General features: G+C 31.9%; 1 protein-coding gene across 1 annotated transcript in view; it reads right to left on the reverse strand.

The window, feature by feature from the left end:
• Positions 1–18,428, reverse strand: part of LOC148303951 (uncharacterized) — a 34,732-nt gene extending 16,304 nt beyond the window's left edge. The window contains exon 1 of the mRNA XM_088269099.1: positions 17,367–18,428. Within this exon, the coding sequence (XP_088125225.1) occupies positions 17,367–17,739 (373 nt within the window). The 5' untranslated portion in view covers positions 17,740–18,428. The remainder of the gene's footprint in view (positions 1–17,366) is intronic.
• Between the last annotated feature and the right edge of the window lie 4,246 nt (positions 18,429–22,674).

The raw sequence follows: 22,674 nt of genomic DNA on the forward strand, positions 1-22,674 counted from the left end.
GCCACTATTTCTTAAAATCTACTGTGACACGTGTTTCGATGCATTCCGCATCATTTTCAAACGGTGTTATACGTACAAACGGTGCATACGGTGTTTGAAAATGATGCGGAATGCATCGAAACACGTGTCACAGTAGATTTTAAGAAATAGTGGTATTTACTAAGTAAAACATTAATTGAAAATGGTTATCTTAATCGTTAACACATGAAGGAAAGGTAATCATCAGCCTTCCGCTTCAGGTACCAGTCCAGGGTAATATGGAATAAATATTAGTGTCAAAAACTCACTTATATTATTTATGTAAACATTAATAAACTCAAAAGTGATAAGTTTCTAAACTACAGATGCTGTCATCATTAAGTAGAAACAGTTTGTTTAATTACCCGTCTATAAGAATATCTATAATTCTAGGAAACTAATCCTGTTTTCAACAATAAATAAATGATAATAATGTGAAAATTTCAATTATTATATTATTAAGTTAATACTACAACATTGGAGTGTGTCTAAATACTTGTTCACAAAATCTGGATTATCTCCAATTACAGGAGTTATTTTCATATTATTTTTTGACATCTCATCAAAGATGAAGGAGAATTTGGAAGTCTGGGCATTTACGGGGCTGACGGTTTACCTAGGACAGTCGTTAATACTAAAGTTAATACTAAATCAAGTCAAAATTAATTACAAAATTAATTCTTCATCAACCCATTTACTCATACATTATGTGTGTGTCTGTTTGTGTATTATATGCATACTGTGGGTTCTTGTTGAACACCTACTTAACAGAAGGGAAGCAAGATGAAAGCGGATTACTTTTAACACAGATTTATTCAGTTCCAAAAAATGACAGTCAAGAAATATTTAAGAATAATCGCGTGATTCTAACGTAAGCGCAGTTGGAGGTGGACGTGTCGATCACTGGACGAGCGGTGACGGAAAGTGACGCCCTGGTTTTTGTTCGGCCCGAGCTCGGCTTCGTTCTGTTTGCGTGTTCGATTTCTTGTTTTGCGTGTTCGATTATGCTCGTCCGTTCGATTGTTGTGGGTTGCCACAATACTATATTCATGGTTAGTATATCCATGTAATTTTATAGATTTTTCATTAACGAGGCTATTATTCTTTATCCACGTCAATCGTCGAAGAACGGATAATTGAGGTAATTAAGATCTCTTACTGACATATCCATTGTTTGTTATTCTACCTGTTCATCTCACGATCACCCCGTGTGTTACGATCTCTAGACAGCTATTATTATTGGCTCATGAAATCCTGAAAACATTCCAACACACTCAATTGCATGAAAGAAAAAAGAACTTCTTTCACTAAAGGGGCATAAACAGTCAATGAAATGTCGGTTTTGATTCAAGAATTTTAAATTCTAATTTATATTTGAAGCAATAATTTAGTGATTTTACATTTTATAACTAAAATTTATCTTTGTTTTAAAATCAATATAAATATTTTATTATAAATTAATTATCATGTTTACCGGTTTCGAAGCTAACCGCTTCTTACCGGTAGACATTATAAGTAAGTTATTATAAAATATTTTCGGTGATTTTAAAACAAAGTTTTAATATATTATTAGATTAAAACCAATATTTGTAGCTTTTCCACTTTTTTTTTATTTGACCAGCGACCGGGTTTCGTCGTTACCGACATCATCAGACTGGTGATGTCGGTAACGACGAAACCCGGTCGCTGGTCAAATAAAAAAAAGTGGAAAAGCTACAAATATTGGTTTTAATCTAATAATATATTAAAATGCAATTCCATCACGAAGTGTCAGTGGATAATATAAATCTACTAAACAAAGTTTTATTTTAATTATAATTTTTAATCCTATTTCTCAAAATCAGCTTGATACAGATACTGATCAATACATATAAATATACAGAAAAATATTTTAGTTTATATTAGTTTTGTGGTATGGTAATACGACACCCTTCTTATCATTCATCGTTCACTTTGTATATTACCACTTTTAAAAACAATATTTTATGACTACCGGTTACGGAATAATCATTCAATCATGAAGTCAAACAATGTCCACATTTGACCTAATGATGGAATTATTATTCCAAAATCGGTAATCATGAAGTAGTATTTTTTTAAGTAGTTTTACACAATGTAAACAATGAATGATAAGGAGAGTGTTATATTAATAAATATATTTCCTGGTATTGTTTATTGACCGAAAGATAAAAAATTGTCAATACTGCATAAAAACAATGCAACATAGTGTTTATCTTCGATATACATTTTTTTAGATGGGAGTGGCATTTATTATTTGCGTTTCTTATTATATACAAGGTTAACAGCGGATCTAGCGGATTTTTGTTTCTTTTAGATAAAAAAAATTGTTTGATTTTAATCTGTCTTAGGAACTAGAAGGTTAAACTAGTAAAAAACAAAAAAAAATAAAGAATTACGTAAATAAAGTAAATATGTAAAAGAAAATCACCCACAAACAAAAACAATAAATAAGTGTGAGTCCCTCTCCAAGTACAAGAGCTTAGGTCTCTTTATTGAATGAAACTGCGTAATTAATTTTAAGATTGTAAAGAAGAAATGTCTTGAAATATTTTTTTTTTAAATCTTAGTCAGCCATGTTTTATTTACAACTGCATAGTATTAATATCAATAATTATTTTAACTCTCATATAGCTTTATAAATATATCATTAATTGATTCAGCAGTCACATTTTGGTAATATCTATCCATATTTTATTTACTTTTACTTGGTAAATACTACTATTTTTAATAATCTATTGTGACATGTCGCTCACTCCTTTCAAGAACGTCATAAATCAAAATTCGTAAATTTTCAGTTGTGCATGTTTTCGGAATGCCCAGAAAATGAACTATTTCCCAGCAAAAGAGGCATATTTTAAACTTAATATTTACCCGCCACAGGGCAAAAAATGTTGCTTTTGCATTTTTAAGAAAAGGTGTTGTGTGATTATTTTTATAAGTATTTTTCAAATTAGGAAAAAATCTTCAGATTTTACCTTAAAAGATCTGTTGCACAGTAAAAATTTCAATAAGTGGCTTGATATTTATTTTTAATACATTGTGTTATATTTTTAAACTTAAAAAACGTTCTCCTGAAAAATCAAGTTTTTTGATTTATGACGTTCTTGAAAGGAGTGAGCGATACACAAGTTTATAGACTCTCGATTATCCGGAATCGTATTAATCGAGCAACGGATTAAAATGACGTATTTTTTTAAAAATCTGTGAACTTTTATTGATGTGTTTCGATGCATTCCGCATAATTTACCAACACCATTTTTAAAACCACGGTATTTAAAAATGATACAGAAGACATCGAAACACGTGTCACAATAGATTTTTAAAAATAGTGGTATTCATCAAGCAAAACTTAAATTATAAAATATGTATTGTAAAATATGCCCTCAATATGGGCAAACTCAATGAGAGCACATTTTTGTAAACTGTAATGTGTATGATAAAAATATTTATTTGAATAAATAATTAAAAAGATGACAAGTGAAAATTTAGAATCTAAAACAATTTATTAAATATAAAAAAAAAGTCACAAAGCTTGTTACATATTAGAATTTCCAATACCTCGCAAGTTATGAGATGCTTCGAACAGGGTAAAGTAGCAATTAGCAGATCCGACTTTATTCACTGTACCAAATATACCACATCCCTAATAGCTCAAACTAAAATCTGCTTAAAATATAACCTGCCTCGCGAGAAAATAATTTAAAGGCATTGTTGAAAGTTCAGTTCTGCTTAAAGCCTGTTCTAGGCGCAGACAGCAGTGAACCGCTTGGTCCCAAAGCAATGGTTACCCCGCAGAGTATTTTCACTTTGGTGGAATTAAAGCAAATAGGCGCTTAGTCAAAAAGGCTATGTTGTTTCTGCGAGGATGAACAAACACGCTATCTTAACCCTTCGGCTACCACGACTTTAGGGGTTACTTTGCTAGAAATACCGTGATTTAAACCTAAATAATTCAAAAGTAAAACATGTTCGGTAATTTATAAACACTCCGTGACATTGTGGAAATCAATTTGTTTTTGACGCACGACAAAAATATCTCTTGGATATTTAGTTAACTAAATGTATGTTGTAAAAATTCGACCAAGTAAATGCTACTTGCTTAGTGTCCACCTCCTTTTTAAGCCGTGCGCAAAACACTGAAGATCAAACGACTCCCAACCTAATTGACGACATCCGGTGTTGAAAGAAATAGAGTAGGGGTGCGAGTAATTAACAAATAAAAAATATTTGATTTTTTCTAGTTATGATATATATGTATTATATATTATTTATTTAAACTAAAAATATTGCACGTTGTTTATTAACCTTGATCTCTAAAAATGTATCTTTTAGAATAATATCTCAGCTTTACACAACTTTTCACAGAAATTAAATTGGTTTAATGTACTTTGTTCTCCTAGTTCCTCTTTAAGTTTTTTGTAACTTAAATTTTTGTAATATTACAAGAATATCGATGAATAACTTATTGAAAGAAAAAAAACATAGTATGAATCGAAATTTTTTGCACAAACCTGAAGGAATCCCTAATATATTGTCCAAAATGCATCTGATACTTTTATAAATCATGACGTCAGATCCGACGGATCCGGTATTTCTCGCTAGAGTACCAAAAACCTTTCGGATTTCGGTAACCAAAGTGTTAAGAGTGTTACCATAAGGCTGTTTACTTTAGCGGGCCAACTTGCCGCTGTCGTATTAAATATTTCTTAATGGGATGCTTTTACATAAATGTGCTTCCCTTGTCTAATTACCTGAATCACTTTGTTGACTTTGCGTAAAATTGTGCTCGTCCGGCCAAATGTCGCTAAAGCAAAAATGTAGCTGTGAAAATTTGTAGAATATGTAAAAATTCAGTTTATCAGTTATAAGTATGCCACAATAACTAATTAATTTCAGCATTATGAAAAACAGCTAATATAAAGCTGCTCGTCATCAATCTGTCATTCTTACTCTTCCTAAAATAAAACTAGTTTCTATTTTCACGTATTGATGAGAACATCTTTAGTTCTCCAATAAATAAATTTAAAAGTGGTCGCATCAAGTATTTTATTAAACTAACTAACCAACTAAGCACCACACCGCTCCCTGCAGCGGTAGGCATAGAGAATAAAACACCACACCAAAATGTCTTTACAAACTATCTTCGCTCTTCTCCACATTCATGCATCTCCGACTCCTAACCTGCCCACCTGTATTTGAAATACTTGAAAATCTCAAGTTTATCTCAGTCTTCCTCTGCTCCTAATTTCATCCCTATTCGCCTCATAAATTTGTATTACTACTCTTTCTTCACTCATTCGATTCACATACCTAAACCATCTCAAAACACATTTCTTAATTTTTTCGATAATGCTCATCTCATCTTCCATTCTTTCTCTCATTTTACCATTTGATCGTCTATCATACATCGTTTTGCTGCACACTCGTCTGAGAAAACGCGTTTTGACTGTATACAATCTATTTTTTATCCTCACAAAATATAGCCAAAGCATGGAACGCATTCACAAAATGTCACTCATCATCACTCTGTCATTCTTATTCTTCTTAAAATAAAAACTGTTTGAATTTCCAACATTTTTAATTGTATTCAAATACTTGTTCACAAATCTGGGTTTCTCCACTTAAAAGTTATTTTACATTTTTGATATCTCAACATAGATGAAGATGAATAGACACGTGTGTAATGTGATCGCTTATCCAGCCTTTGACAGGTCGTAAGACTTCTATATTCTTCTTCATCTATGTTGCGATGTCTTTTTTTGTATTTCCACTTGTTGATCTGTAGTTCAATGTGGAAAGATTGAAGATTTTTTACAAACACAGATCGGTATGGCGTAGGTACTATTTTCTCTGCTTACTCCTGCGGTGAAGCGGCGTGACGATTAGTTAGTTTATTATACCAATCCTTGGCCAACATTGGGGATTGCGAAATTCAAGCTCAGATTAGTTCAATTATTTCCAGAACCCTTTACAACATGACATAGAAATAAAACACCGAAATCCGTCTTTATGGTGTCGTTAATGAAGAAAATAAACGTCTCTATGTCGATAAATCAATATTTAATGCCATCATTATGACTAGTTCATTATTGATTAACGACGCTTTTGACATATGTTCGACTGTCATATATTTCGGGCTATTTCAGTTTCGTGTTTTGACAAGGTTGTGTTGCGATTGACGATCGGTCAATATTTATAGTAGGCGTCCCAAATTGAGATGAAGCGTCTATAGTTTTTTTACGATGGAAGATGGATGTCTGAGCATTTCAGGGCTTACGACCTGTTTATTTATTTGGCTTGCTAAAGTGTACAACCACCTTATGCACTTATGTAACGCTAATCATTCTGCTCGGTGATTGAACATCCATTTTGCATGAATAATCATCATGCCGCTTTCTCGTATGGGTAGGCAGAAGTAATAGAATGCTTCACCAATCTGTATTTGCAAAAAACTATCACCTCTTCCATATGCATGCATCTCCTCATACATACTCGCCAATTGTTCTGACCTCTGACCTGACCATTTTTTTTCTATTGGTAAAAGCGGAATAAAATACTAATGGTTCAATTGACTATGTTAAAAGCAATACTTATTTATTTTTTTACAAAAATGTTAATAATATTAGTATTTACCATTCACCGAGATTTTCATGTCTACCGGTAGACACAAAAATTTCGGTGAGTGGTTATATATTGTTCTAATATTATTAACATTTTTGTAAAAAAATAAATAAGTAAAAATGACCAACTACAAAGTGAATGCTTTAAATATTAATAATATTGTGAATAAAAGTAATATTAAACTAATCATTTATGACGGGATATGGTTGGGTAATAAAAGCAAAAGAAGACCGAGGAAAACTTGGCATGATCGAGTATTTCTAATGCTTGGGTATGGTCAGGTCAGATTTCGGAATTATCGGCGGGTAAATATGAAGAGATGCATGGCTGTGGAAAAGATGAAGATTGTTTTGCAAAGATCGGTGTGGCGTTCTATTGTGTTTGTCTACCCCAGCAGGGAAGCGGTGCGATGGTTAGTAAGTAAGTTTTTTTTTAAACCTGTTACGTCAAATTTCTTTAAAACGTGATATTTAAGTAAATAACTAAGCAGTATGGTAACATTTTGAGTGTGTCCAAATACTTGTTCACAAAATCTGGATTATCTCCAATTACAGGAGTTATTTTCATATTATTTTTTGACATCTCATCAAAGATGAAGAAGAATATGGAAGTCTGGGCATTTACGGGGCTTACGACCGTCATAGGCTGGTTTAAGTGATCACTTTACACACGTGTAACATTCACCAATTCTACCCATTATTGACAACCACACTACTCAAATTCTTGGAAGTTCTATATATTTGAACCAATATAGAAACCTTGTTCATAATCCAGGATTCGGATCTCACATACTAATATAAGAGTTTCTGCTTAATAAAAAGCTTCTTTACATCTCACCAATAGATGTCTCTAGTGAAGTTCTAGTGATTCATGAACAAGGTTTCTAAATTCTTCCATAGACTTTCTAAGGTTTCTAAAGACTTCCATATTCTTCTTCATCTTTGATGAGATGTCAAAAAATAATAAGCAGTATGGTTTTACGAAAACAGTTCCTTAAACTCAAAGCTCTGTGATCATTCTACTGAGCACAATACGCCTTTATCTTACGGCAAGTTTTGCTAATTACTACTGTAACTTGTACAACTACAGAAGTTAGTAAACCTGTTCTGTAATGAATACTCGCATAAAATGTCTACAAACAACGGAAAAAGTTAGTTTTCTCACAGGAAGAAAATATTAATTACGGCGGATCTGCCCGTTTATAACGAGATCAGAAGATAAAACAAAGCTTTTTCCATGAAACTTTAACGATTGTCTGGAATCACTGTATTAGAAACAAGAAACAAACAGCAATCCACGAGACAATCATTGTGAGTCAAAACTTAGAAATCCAACGCCTAAAAGTCGAATAGAAAAATACAAGGCACGGGGAAAATCATTATAAAATAAAAGTGGACTGTAAGAAGATACAAAACATTTTCAAAATACTTTGATAATTATATCAAGATAATTGAAGAATTTAATAAATCAACAACTATTTGCTTTTATCCACTTTTATTGTTTTTGACCAGTGACCAGGTTTTGTCGTTACCGACATCATCAGACCGATGGGAGCCTAATAATAATTGCATGTTGCATACACAACAAGGCTGGGGTTTTTTAAAATGGAAAATGCATTTATTATTTACCTTGCGTATTATGTAAAAGTTTCAAAGATCATTCAGTGTATTTTTGTTTTTTCTATCTTAAAAAAATAATTTCATTAATTGATTCGGCAGTCACTTTGTGGTAAAATCAATATATTTTTAATTAATGTTTTACTAAGTAAATACAACTATTATAGTGGTATTAACCAAGTAAAACATTAATTTAAAAAATTTAAAAAGTTTAGTTTTAATCTGTATTGGGAACAGGAGCGATAATTTAGTGTTACTAATCAGGAACTTCTCAGCATTTGCTCATTACTGGGAGATATCTAGGATTGAAAACAATATTTTTATTGATATTTTTTTTAAAACATTAATCAATTATTTTTTACACTGGGATTCGCGTGAAAACATTATTTCTAATTTTTATGACGCTTTTAATTTTGCTGGTAATTTTATTCACAACATCTAACATACATTAAAAAGATCTCTGATATATAATAAGAAGCCTACCAATAATGGGTAGAGTTCCAAAAACTTGAGTCGTGTTGTGAGAATGTTGAACTGCAAAACTCAAAATTACAGTAAATTATAAGGTGACCTTGAGGTGATTTTTCACGAAATAGGCGCCACATAAATTGGACATATTTATTATTAATATAAGGATTAGAAAAAACTTACGATAGGCCAGCTTTTGTGCCTTATTGAAATGCACGCCTTCGACATATAAAGTCAGCATGATAAAAAAATTGTCATAAATTACTATGACGAGTGGCCGTATGGTAATGTTATTTCCATTAGTGATATTATTTTTTGACATCTCATCAAAGATGAAGAAGAATATGGAAGTCTGGGCATTTACGGGGCTGACGACCATCTTTACATCTCGCCAATAGATGTCTCTAGTGAAGTTCTAGTGATTCAAGAACAAGGTTTCTAAATTGATTCTTAGAACTATATATGGAACTATATATATATATATATATATATATATATATATATATATATATATATATATATATATATATATATATATATATATATATATATATATATATATATATATATATATATATATATATATATATATATATATATATATATAAATAGAACTTCCAAGAATTTGAGTAGTGTGGTTGTCAATAATGGGTAGAATTGGTGAATGTTACACGTGTGTAAAGTGATCACTTAAACCAGCCTATGACGGTCGTCAGCCCCGTAAATGCCTAGACTTCCTTATTCTTCTTCATCTTTGATGAGATGTCAAAAAATAATATGGAGATAATCCAGATTTTGTGAACAAGTATTTGGACACACTCAACATGTTGTCCATTAGTGATGTTATATTCATGTTGAAAATTCAATCAATAAATGGCCGAACGCGTTCGTAGCGATGGAGGAAGGCTTAAGTGTGATCGATCGGAATCATAATTCCTGAGCGGTTTATCTGTACATCAGACAGAAGAAAAATCTACCTACAAAGTCTGAAAGGAAAATCTGTAATACAATATTGGAAAATGTTTCTCGAAGCGAGTCAAGTATTATTTGTTACGTCGAGCTGAATTTTAAATAAATCCCTAACTCGGAAACAAAGATAACCGAATTTTATTATCTTTATGACGTCTTGTCTTAAAATTATTATTTTATCATATTTTCTTCATAAACTTGGATTATGGTAAAATATAACAAATCACGTTGAATTTGTTTATTGTTAAGAGATTTTTTAGATTAAGTTTAAAGTTAGATTAAGGTTGGTTTGGATAAAAAAAACTAACTTACCATCACGTCGCTTCCGTTTTTATTTTATATAACTGATTTCAGTTCACCTGTTTCCAATATATTTCCAGCAATCACTCTCCTTTCTATATCAATATCAATCTTTCCATCCCTAAAAACATACTCCTAAAATATACGAAATCATCAATCAAAATTTCCCTATTTTAGACTAAACAACATAAGAATACAAAATTTTAATCACAGGATTTTTGGTGTTTCTATTTATTTTGTCCATCTCCGTATGGTCATCACGCTCGGCTACCGTTCTGGAGGACCCGGGTTCGATTCCCAGGGGGGGTAAAAAGAAATATAAGTGATTTTTTCACTCTAATATTTATTCAATATTACCCTGGACTGGTACCTGAAGCGGAGGGCTGATCACCTTTCCTTCATGTGTAACGATCAAGATTACACTGCGTTTGTATTACGCAGTGCCCTATGCACCATTGGGGTGCAGATAAGGGTTTTATTATTATTATTTATTTTAACACATGCAAGATCCTAAACGGATTATTTTACATACTGTGAGCTGGCTGGGAACATATTTTTTTTTAAATTATACAGCTTATAATTTGACTATTTATTTTATATACACTTTGGATGTGTCCAAATATTTGTTCAAGGATTCTTAAACAAAGTGTTGAACAAGTGAAAAACCCAGATTTGTGAACAAGGATTCGGATACATAAAAAATATTGTGAATTTAGAATATTTAAAATGCATTCAAATGTACATTTTGGCACACTTGAATGGACATATAAAATATGAAACTCTTATGCACAGATAGGTATACCTTAAGAACAAAGATTCTGCCTTCACACAAGAAAATCTTTTGTTCAAAAATGTTTACAGCATTTCGTAGTCGGAATGGATATTCAGCGAAATTATTATAGTACCACGTAGTAGCATTCATCTAGTTTTCCATTTAGCACCTTTTTGTATGCAAGCTTTTCCGCGGACCGAACACATTTCCCGGCATAGGGACAAATTTTCAACTGAAATTCTGTTCCATCATGGGGGTGACAAAAGCCGTTATTTTAAAATGAATGCTTCCATTAATAACTTAATCCACTCCCTCAAAAATTGGACCAACGGGACGCTTGAAAATTCTCAGAGTTTTAAAGGTCGAGTTTGACTAAGAACATGATTAAAAAATGTACATTTTTATTTTATTTATTATTCTGGCATTTTCTTTGTGGTAAGACATAATGATATTATTAATGAAAACACTTGTTTTTTTACCACTTGAGTTTATTTTATGACGACTAGTTTCGGAAGACCTGAAAATGGATGCTTAGCTTCCGAAACTAGTCGTCATAAAATAAACTCAAGTGGTAAAAAACAAGTGTTTTCTTTATTAATATGTATACGTTTACAATGATTAAAGAAAACACTTGTTTTTTACCACTTGAGTTTTATTATAGACTACATGTTTCAGAAGTTAAACTTCCATCATTCAGGTCTGTATAATAACTTTTTTTTTGTTTTCTTTAATCATTGTAACATGTCTTACCACAAAGTTAATTCCGAAACAATAAATAAAATATGTATATTTTTAACTAAAAAACTAACTATCACACAGCGTCACGGCAGGGGTTGGCAGAGAGAACAGAATGACACATAAATCTGCATTTGAAAACAATCTTCGCATCTTCTGCATTCCATCTCCTCATACATACCCGGTGATTATTTCGACTCCTGACCCGACCATATCTAAGTATTAGAAATACCTGATCATGCCAATTTTTTCTCGGTTTTTTTCTGACTTACTTAAAATAAAATAATATTCATCACAGTAAATGTATGAATAATATTACATTTCTGTTCACTTCATTTAATTCTAATTGTAATGCAGTTACTAATAATAAAAGTGGGAAAAACAAAACAGTTGTAGTTTGAATATAAAAAATACATTTCCAGTGTCAGTACAAAACTGAAATATAACAATATGATCCATATTCGTCTTCATCTCTGTTGAGATGTCAATATGTGGACAAACCCAGATTTGTAAGCAATGTTTGGACACACTCAAAATATTGTAAACATGATGTGTTTGCATCAGTGAAAAGTATCTTATACAATTAAGAAATTTTCTATAATTTATATTTAAAGCACTAACTTTGTGACTTTCCATTTATAATTAAAATGTAGCTTTGTTTTAAAATCATTAAAAATATACTTTCATGTATACTTTTATATACTTTTATAGTGACTTTAAAACAATGTTACATTTTAATTATAAAGAAATTTTATATTTTAATCATAAGCAAACGTATTAGATTCTGTCTTTTCTCACTAGATGTCGTTAATGCCTGCTCTAAGATAAGCAGCTTATATTATTTTCTTTATAAAATACTGCATAATTTAGCCTCAGTTTTAGTTTTTCTTAGCTTTGTCGAATATGCCCAATATCTTGTAACTAATTATAATCTAGAAGAAAACAAATTATTGAAGGTACGAAGTACCATAAATATGCAGATGTTTATGCAAAACTTATGAAATCATCTTGACTTGTTCAAGTAAGACAAATTGCTTTCTGCAAGTTCTTTATGCTCGAAGGTTCGGTTCAAGTATTTATTTAAGCCTACTTCTCTCCCTCCCTGCCTGCTTTCGATATGAAAAACCGAGTTAATGGTTTTATAAGACGTGGGAAAACCCTGAACTCCTCCGGTCGAGATTAAACGATGTTTTTTTCTACCTTGGCAAAGTTAAAAAGTTCAATCTGTTAAAGTATTGAATTATTTTTACCCTAAGGTCTTGTAAATTCTATTATCATCAAAATCCGTGTACCAAGAAACGAAATGGTCTTTGTATCACGGTTTTTTTTTTTAATATCTCAACATTGATGAAGAAAAATATAAAATTTTTAATTTAGGTTTTACTTGGTGTATACCACTATTTCTTAAAATCTATTCCGAAACGTTTTTCGATACATTCCGCATTGTTTTCAACGGTAATTTATTATTAGATTAAAACCAATATTTTTAGCTTTTCCACTTTTTTATTTGACCAGCGACCGGGTTTCGTCGTTACCGACATCATCAGACTGGTAGTAGACCAGTATCAGACCAGTCTGATGATGTCGGTAACGACGAAACCCGGTCGCTGGTCAAATAAAAAAGTGGAAAAGCTAAAAATATTGGTTTTAATCTAATAATAAATTAAAAATGCAATTCCATCACGAAGTGTCAGTGGATAATATAAATCTAGTTTTCAACGGTATTTGAAAATGATGCGGAATGCATCAAAATACGTGTCACATTAGATTTTAAGAAATAGTGGTATATACTTCTTCTTCTTATTATTATTATTATAGGCCTTGCGGCCTGTTTTTAATTGGGATTAGCCTCCTGCGACGTCGATTCCCAGCTATCGGCCCATCTCTTTGGTGGTCTGCCCGGGAGTCGTCTACCATGGGGTTGGCCGTACAGTGCGATGTGGGGGGGGGGGGGTCTGGATGGTTCCATTCTCCTCACATGCGCATACCATTGTCTTCTTTGTTGCCTTCCCCACCTAACGACATCTTCGATCTCGCATATTTCCCTGATCTTGGCATTTCTCAATCTATCTCGAAGACTCTTGCCTGTTATGCTTCGCAGAGTCTTCATTTCTGACACTCTAAGCGCGTTTTTTGTGTTTGGTATTTACTTAATAAAACTTGTATTAAAAATGGATATTTTTACTACAAAGCAACTACAGAATCAATAAATGGAATTATTTTTATCCTGAAGTCGAGTAAATTCTTTTACTAAGATAATTTGTTTACCAAGAACGAGATTTTTTGTAACACTTTTTTATTATTATTGATATCTTAACATAGATAAAGAAGAATATTCAAGTTTAGGAATTTTTAGGGCTTCCGACTTATCATTGGCTGGTAGAAGCTATCACTTAATTAGTACACGTGTAACTTTCGCCATTCTACTCAAATTTGGGAAGCTATATTTATGCTTTAATTGAAAAAAATTCCGCGTTGTACTTCTTCGGTGACATCTATAGTCAAATTAGTACGTTTGTGAATAATTTTTAAAATCCCAATAGAGTGGTTGTCATCCTAGGGTTGAATAATGAATTTTACCCGTGTTAATAACTTCGGATAAATCTTTTATTTGATTATGTAATAACAATTTACTGTGTGTGATATTAGTGCCTTAGTTCATAAACATTCATAAAAATAATTCGGATATTGCAGTGAAAAGAAGATAAGAGGCTTAACGCGGACAAAGGACGTATCGGCTGAGAGATTACTAGAAAGTTGATAAACACATAGTAATCTCTTCGATGCTTCTTCTAACGTGAATTTTCAAATGAACAACAGACGTTCTTATATGTTCATCTTATTATATTGTGGTATACTCAGAAGTGAGTAGGTCCACGAACGCTAAACAAAACATATTAATTTTATTTATTTCCTTTACATTTTACATAATTTCAAATAAAAAAATACAATAATCTGCCCGCACTAAGTTTTCCAGTGCTAAATACACATTTTACAAAAAAAAAATACCTGTTAAGGTAAGAGCTGGTTATATTGCATTTATACATAATTTTTCAAAACTTTAATATTTTTAAAACATAATTAATTTTAAATAAAGTCTTATTCGAAGAGTGAAATATATAAGATAGATACTGATGACATAAGTGAAGAAATTTAGATCGTAGGACATTACTGCGATATAGGAAATAAGGAAGGAAGAGTAGGTATATGATTACATAGGCATTACAGCAATATAACAGTAATTTACTACCGTTCTAATCCTTATCCGCACCCAATGGTGCATAGGGCACTGCATCATATTAACGCAGTGTTTACTTGATCGTTACCTTCATGCAGGCAAAATGATCACTCCTGCGCTTCAGGGACGAGGCCAGGGTTATTTTTTTTAAATATCATACTGTAAAATCATCATAATTTATTTTCACCCTCCCCTGAGAATTGGTCACGCTAACCATCACACCATGGAGGCAGACATTTATTATCGTACTATTCTAAAATTCATGGGAAAAACTTAAAAAAGACTTAAGAAACTGGCAGTAACATAGACAGTTGGTTGTTAGTAGCAAGTGAATGATATCCCAGAAGAGGGTAATACCATGTAAACGAGTTAATCAGGTATTTTTTCAACGCAGCCTTCAACTTGAATTATAATATATACCAAGCGCCTGACGTCACAGAATACCACATAGCTCAGGATAGGCCAAGAAGATCAAGGAGTAGAATATGAAAATCGCTTCCGACTTTTCCGATAAAAACTAATGGTTACTTAAGCCGCTTTTGATAGACTTTGCTACTTTTCTTTAATATCCTTCCCAATTACAGCCCTCTTCCCTAACGGATTATTTGGGGATGCTCGTTCTCCCGTTTTAGGGTTAAATGCTGTTATTTACTGCGGCTTCACCATCCATACAGATCAAACTCCAGTTAACCCGGCAGTTAACTTTAAGTCGTCGATAAAGAAAGTTTAACTCGTTTATTTCCCCAGCGTTTGATGAAGATTTAGAACAAGACCTGACACTTAAAATGTCGATATATCTGAGTGCTAATTTGGCCTCGAAGTTCAAGATTTATATATTTCTGACCTCTATCTACACTCAGTGGTGCACAGGGTACCTTATCGGATTGACGTTGCGTTTACTTGACAGCTAATTATATGAGAGCAAGGCGATCAATCTTGCACTCTTAAAATTTTTTGACACGTTGTATTCTTCATTTTCATATGCTTCGCGGGTATACTGACAAAAAATGTTAACTCTAAAATCCCTGTTTGAATAATCCTTGTTATTCAAACCTTTTAGCCTGAATAAATACCACTTTTAAACTTAAAATTGAATTTACTTATAAAACCATATAAATATGATATATCAAACTATTGTATTTTGACAGTGGAACGTTGAAAACTTTTTAATGTGCATCATTAAGTAAAAATTGCATATTTTCGAATTAACGTTTTTTGCCAGTACACTCACGATTTTATTTCATTTGATTCTATAATTTGAAATACTTGATCAAGCCAAGTTTATCTTGGTCTTCCTCCGCTTTAATCATTTTCATTTGCCTTTTCAATTTGTTTTACTATTCCTTCACTCATTCACATCCTATCTCAATTTTAAACGCTCTTGGGACATTTACAAAATGTATATATATATATATATATATAATATATATATATATATATATATATATATATATATATATATATATATATATATATATATATATATATATATATATATATATATATATATATATATATATATATATATATATATATATATATATATATATATATATATATATATATATATACCCAGGACCTTCCGCATGGTAGCCATTCGCATTACCACTTTACTAAGAAGGTGGGCGTTTTATGTGTGTAAAATTACGATTTGTGTTCCAGTATGTTGATAATATGTTTCCACATCAAGTCCATGTATGAAATCGATAACAAACCCACCTGAATTATTTAAGATGTGCATTATTTATAACCCTAGAAGCTCCACTAACTCTATCGAAGACACAAACCATTAACCGATACGTCTGCTTCACGTCTGTGCGAAGGAGAAAATAAATAAACCTTCTTAGATATTAATATTCGTGTAAACTATAACATAAAGAGAATTTTCGATAAATAAAGAACAAACCTATTGATTGAAATTCTCATACAAAAACTCAATCACTCTAAAATTATGGTTTGTGAGAATTTAACAAAAACAGTAATTACTAAAAATTAAACGCTTTTTGAAGACCACTAATTGTCTTAAATATAATTGATTTTTTTACTCTTATATTTATTCAATTTTACCCTGGACAGGTACTTGAAGTGGAAGGCTGATCACCTTTCCTTTATGTGTTAATGATCAAGATAACACTGCATTTATATGATGCAGTGCCCTATGCACCATTGGGCTCAGATGAGGGTTTGAAGAAGAATAAATGAATAATGTTCGATGATAAAAATGGTGGTATTTTGCGTCATTGTTATAAAGATATAATATATACATTTCCATTATAAATTCTACCATGTAAAATTGTTACGTTTTGACACAGGATTGGTCACGTTTTGTCACAATTTTAATTAATATTTCGATGGAAAACAGTAAACAGAGCAGATTTGCAATTAAAGGATTTTTGTGCAATATTGGAAATGTAACTTTTTGGTGAGGACCTCCACATATGTAGACATATAATATCTTGAACAAATATACCTAAACTCGACATTTCATTGAAACGGTGGTTAAGTAGGAAGGCATGCGGACAATTATCGCTAACAAGCGAGATCCAGAATCCAGAGCAACGTGTAGATAAGGCGCACAATATACACACATCTCTCCCACACAGCTTACCTTGAAGGGTCACCTCGGCGCCTCCCTCCTCAGTCTTCCTGCGCCCCTCATCTCCTGGTAGTTTCCCCTCCTCGGCGCCGCGAACATTGTCTACACTAGACTTGTGTTTACTAATCTTCTCGGAAGATACAGTAGAGTTGCTCTGGAAGCGCCGATTGATCCTCCCCGCCAAGAGAGCGATCGGACTCGAGTGATTGGACCCGCTCTTCTCATTCTCAGTCCTTATGGCCACCACCTTGCTCTCGACCAAAGCCGCTAGGACCGTTTCCAGGCGAGCCACATCCAGAACGCTCTTGGCAAACTCTTCCTTCTCGGCTGGAATCAAGTCATCCGTTGAAACTGCCTTGTCAGCCACTTCTATGATTTGTCTCATCGTTCATGCGGCTGACCAGGACTTCGTTCGGGAAACCCGGCATTAGTGGGGAAATTTAAATATTTACATTCGCCGGCGCGTTCACTTTGATTTCACACTTTATCCCAAACAACTATTTAGCACGAATCTCAAATAAACTTACACCTCTTCATTCTCTAGTAAAAAAATCTTACGATTGTATAATTTTCAAATACACCAGTTGGATTAGTCACTGCACGTTTATGCTCTGGCGCATACTCATTGCGAATAGCCGACGGATCACTTTCACAGAATAAGCGATGGTTAAATATAACGACATCGAGTTCAGCAGAACGTCTGTTTTGCCGGTGACATTATTGTCACATACCGTTGAAATGGTCGGTAATCTGAATATCCTCGTAAATGCCGTTCAAATAACGCGATTTTCCCTTCAATATCTCTCATTCGCCGCCCTTTTTCCGGGCAGTCCCAAATATTTTTGCGGAATGACTCTCCTGACGGAGCGGCCATTGATTGCCAATTTTCTCAAATGTCTAGCTCCTGTAGATAGGCATCGTGGTCTATTATCGTCCCGCCCTAGGAGCGGACTTGCAGCTGCATCTCTCGGATGATTGCATGTCGGTACTTCCTAATACAAACAGATGCCGATGTTGACCGGTATTGTTCGATATTCGTCCATTATTGATGACACAAGGGACTCGACCGAACTGGAAATTAATAGAAAATTATTAGTTTTTAATAGATTACAAATTTGTAATATGGTTCATAATATCTTAAATAAATTGAAAAATGTATTTACACATATACTGTTGTTGAGTTCTTTTCGTATATTAGTTATAATTTTGATATAGACTTATATAATGATATACAATCCGTAGGGTCAATAATCAAATATATTATCAGACACTGGATTAATAATATAGTAAAAATTTATAAAATTAAATAAATTATAAATAAAACACTTGTTTTTTACGTATTACGTTTTTTATGTATTATTTTCTTTATTAGTTTCGAAAGTTACAGATGCTTCCATCTATGGGTTTAAACCATGCAGAAATTAATGAAAAATTAAGATGAATTTAATGTTTTTATTTAAACCCGTAGATGTAAGCATGTGTAAAAATATAGTATGCAAGTAGTAAAAAACAAGTGTTATATTCGTATATTTACATTTGAATTATGTTATACCACAAAGTGAATACCGACACAATAAATAAATTAACAAAAAATCCAGAAACGGAAGTTCTGAGACTATTTTCATAATTATGATTAATATAACAGTTTTCCTGAATCGGTTATAAAATAACGATTATCTACGATAAGTACATATTAAAATAATCGTTTTTGTTAGTGCCATACCAAATTAGATTAACGCACGATATATTAAAGGCCTCCCCTTGGTAAACTAGTGGTATCTGATGAAACTATTACGATGTCACGCGAAAAAGGGTTCATAATAACTCACTTTTTTTAGATTATTTTATCGTTGTAAATGTGAAAATATTACCGTAAACCAGTGTTGCCCAACTTTATTTGTACCATGCCTCACATCAATGATTCATATTTTACCTATCAAATTTTTATTTACTTTAAAAAAATCTCATTAGTAAAATTATTGCTTCAAATTAAAAAATTGCATTTATAGGGTGGCACAAAACTAATTCCCCTATCGGAAGATATTTTAACTTTTGCAAATGGCGTCGTACGTCAATCAAATTTGAAATTTGTGAACTAGACTGCTGCAGTATACAAACAAATTAATAAAACGGGCACAAATATGTATCAATACTGACGGCAGCCACTTGTCAGATTTCATCGTTTTCTATTTACGAGAAAAATTAGGAAAGTCCAAATAAAGATTTTCATTACTCAAAACATTATTTTTTATTTAATAAAAAAAGTTATTCAAAAACAAAATTGAATTCTTTATTTTACGCCACCCTAAATCTATTTGTATGCTACAGCTGTCTAGTTTACAAATGTCAAATATGATAGCCATTTGCAAAATGATAACATTTTCCGAAAGTGTGATTAATTTTGTACCACTCTGTACAATATATCCAATCATTATTTAATTTTAAAAAATAAAAAATATGTACAAATTTGTATTTGCTACTCGAAAGAAAATAAGTGCGATCCTTGGGTTTGATATGAGCTGCAAAGAGTTTTTATGTGGTGTGCTAATTTGGAAAATGCATTTTTCGTTGATGCACAAATATTAATGATTTAACGCATTGCCCCCCAAGACATTCAAATTGCCCCCCAGTGGGGCGCACGCCACATGTTGGGAATCACTGCGCCTCAAACTATGACCTCTAGTTTGTAATAATGTATGTAATTTGCTCCGGTATTTGTATGTACTACATTTTGTGATAATCAATATTATTACAGTGAAACGTGTTGTACCAATTAATGATTTTTACTTGTTTTACAAAAATGTTAGTAATATTAGTATATGGTAACAACTCATCGAGATTTTAGTCTACGGATTTCGATACATACCCGTCTCTTCGTCAGGACAATAACTACACTACTAAATTAATAATACTCCATTTCATTATCATAGCACTATTCACGCATTTAAATCAGCACAAAATATTAATCACATGCGTTTTTGGTCGATGTGATTTCCAACATTCACTAAGGATTGCAGAACAACTAACAAAACAAAAGCCGAGATCTAACACGCATTAAGGATGTTTGTCAAAATAGGTCAGGGTTATACAGGTTGAAAGGAGTAGGCGGGGTCTTAAGTCGGTGGTGACAAATCTTGATTAATCTATATAAAATAATCAAAAAGTGGACTTATAGAACATAGATGTTTCGGCCAAAATCTGTGTATTTTTCAGAATAATTTATGTATTAAAATAGTATTAATAAATGTACGCGAGAAGAACAAAGAGATGCAGTTCATCGACTTATATTTTAGTATATTACTTGTATAGTACTTATATTTTAAGTATATATATTTAATATTGTCCCCACCACGTGTAGCTCCTTTAAAATCGTATATAAGGGGTGGCGGACAAAATTTTGTGTGCTCAGATTAAATAATATTCAAAACGTGTATACGCCGCGCTCGCTCTGTTTTTATATTGGTGTCGCTTTGTTCTTCTCGCCTTAATAAGTTTGTAATTTTCGATATATTTGTGACCCTATGTTCTTATAACTTTGTGATTTTTTAATAAATAAAAGATTGTCTTCATTTGCGCGTTTCCGTCTTCCTAATCAAAAGTGTTCCAGTACCGTTAGCAGTAACAATGGACTTAAAGAAGATATTTAGATATGGTTGATTTATCATAATATACTGGTACTTTTATTTGAAGATGCAAAACTGCACTTTTTATATAGTCAAGAAAATCTATTTTGTAATCTAACCTTAATCGTTTCTAGTACCGTAGAACGGGGCTACGATGTGTTACTTGAGCCCAGTACAAAGAAAAATATTTAGATCTGTATTTGGTGTACAATAATGAACATATCGACATGATTCATTGTTTCCCTGACAGGTGACACTTATTGTCACGATACGTTCATTATTGTAGACCAAATACAGATTTATTTATTTTTGTACTGGGCTAAAGTAACACATCAAAGTTCAACTAGCCCCGTTCTACGGTATATTTGTAGATCATTAAAATATATTTTTCAAACAGTATATATTTTTGAAATTTAAATTTGACTTGATAAATACCACTTTTTCTTTAAATCTACTGTGACACGTATTTCGATACATTTCGCATCATTTTCAAACACCGTATGTGAAGTCTTAATTTTAGAGTTGCTCTTGGGACGTTGAAGGATAAGGAGAGGGGATACTGTTACTTGTACCAAGTAAAATTTAAATTAAAAATAATTATATATATATATATATATATATATATATATATATATATATATATATATATATATATATATATATATATATATATATATATATATATATATATATATATATATATATATATATATGTGTGTGCGTGTGTGTGTGTGTGTGCACCACAAAGTGATGAATCATTAATGAAAATATATTTTATAAACAAAAAATAATAATAAAAAAATGACGGTGGTCACTTGATCAGTATATCCATAAAAACACCATGATCCGGACTTAATTCTATTTTTAGAGCCTGTATTAAGTTAATGTCATCAGAAAAAATAAAATGTTTTGCTCTCTCATCTAATATATATTTTCATTATTGTTGTTTATTTTTACGTTAACTTGAATGAATGGACAATTAAGAAAAGTAATTCTACCATTCGTTATTTTTTTTAGGTTGAATGGAATGACGTTAACCACTTCTCAATTGTAGTAAAATTGAAAATACTAAAAGATACAATAAAAAAAAACTACTTGATTTCAGCCCAAAAACGTACAAGAAAGTACGGTAAATGAAAAATAATAAATTTATAAACAATACAAATTAATGTCTCAATACGGGGTGTACCCAGTAAGGTATTCACATAATTAAAAAAATCTACGTAAATTATGAATACAAATCAATAATTATTTTTATTTTTTGGCTGATACTTTGTGACTTTATGAATAGAATTCAAAATTTGTTTATTAACCACATTTATTTTTGGTACTATTTTCCAACCGGTTTCGACAAGCACCTGGTCATGAATGCGATGGAAACTCTCAAAGTGGTTTTTGCAACAGTATAATAAAAAAGTACTTATCCCTGTAGATGACAAGGTCGAATCCGGTAACAAAAAAGGGCCAAAAAGTTCTAAAAAGGTTAAAAACTAAGTTTAAGTTTTATTTTACAAAGTAAAAAAATTATTACACAATAATTGAACTAAATTTTTCATAAACAAAAAATCAAACCTACATGTTTTAAATATATTTAATAATAATAAACCCTTATCCGCACCCCAATGGTGCATAGGGCACTGCGTCATATAAACGCAGTGTTATCTTGATCGTTTACACATGAAGGAAAGGTGATCGGC

Source organism: Brachycentrus maculatus, unplaced genomic scaffold (assembly GCF_059751285.1).
Source record: "Brachycentrus maculatus isolate JH-2025_06_01 unplaced genomic scaffold, ASM5975128v1 h1tg000338l, whole genome shotgun sequence".
NCBI classification, from domain to species: Eukaryota; Metazoa; Arthropoda; class Insecta; order Trichoptera; family Brachycentridae; genus Brachycentrus; species Brachycentrus maculatus.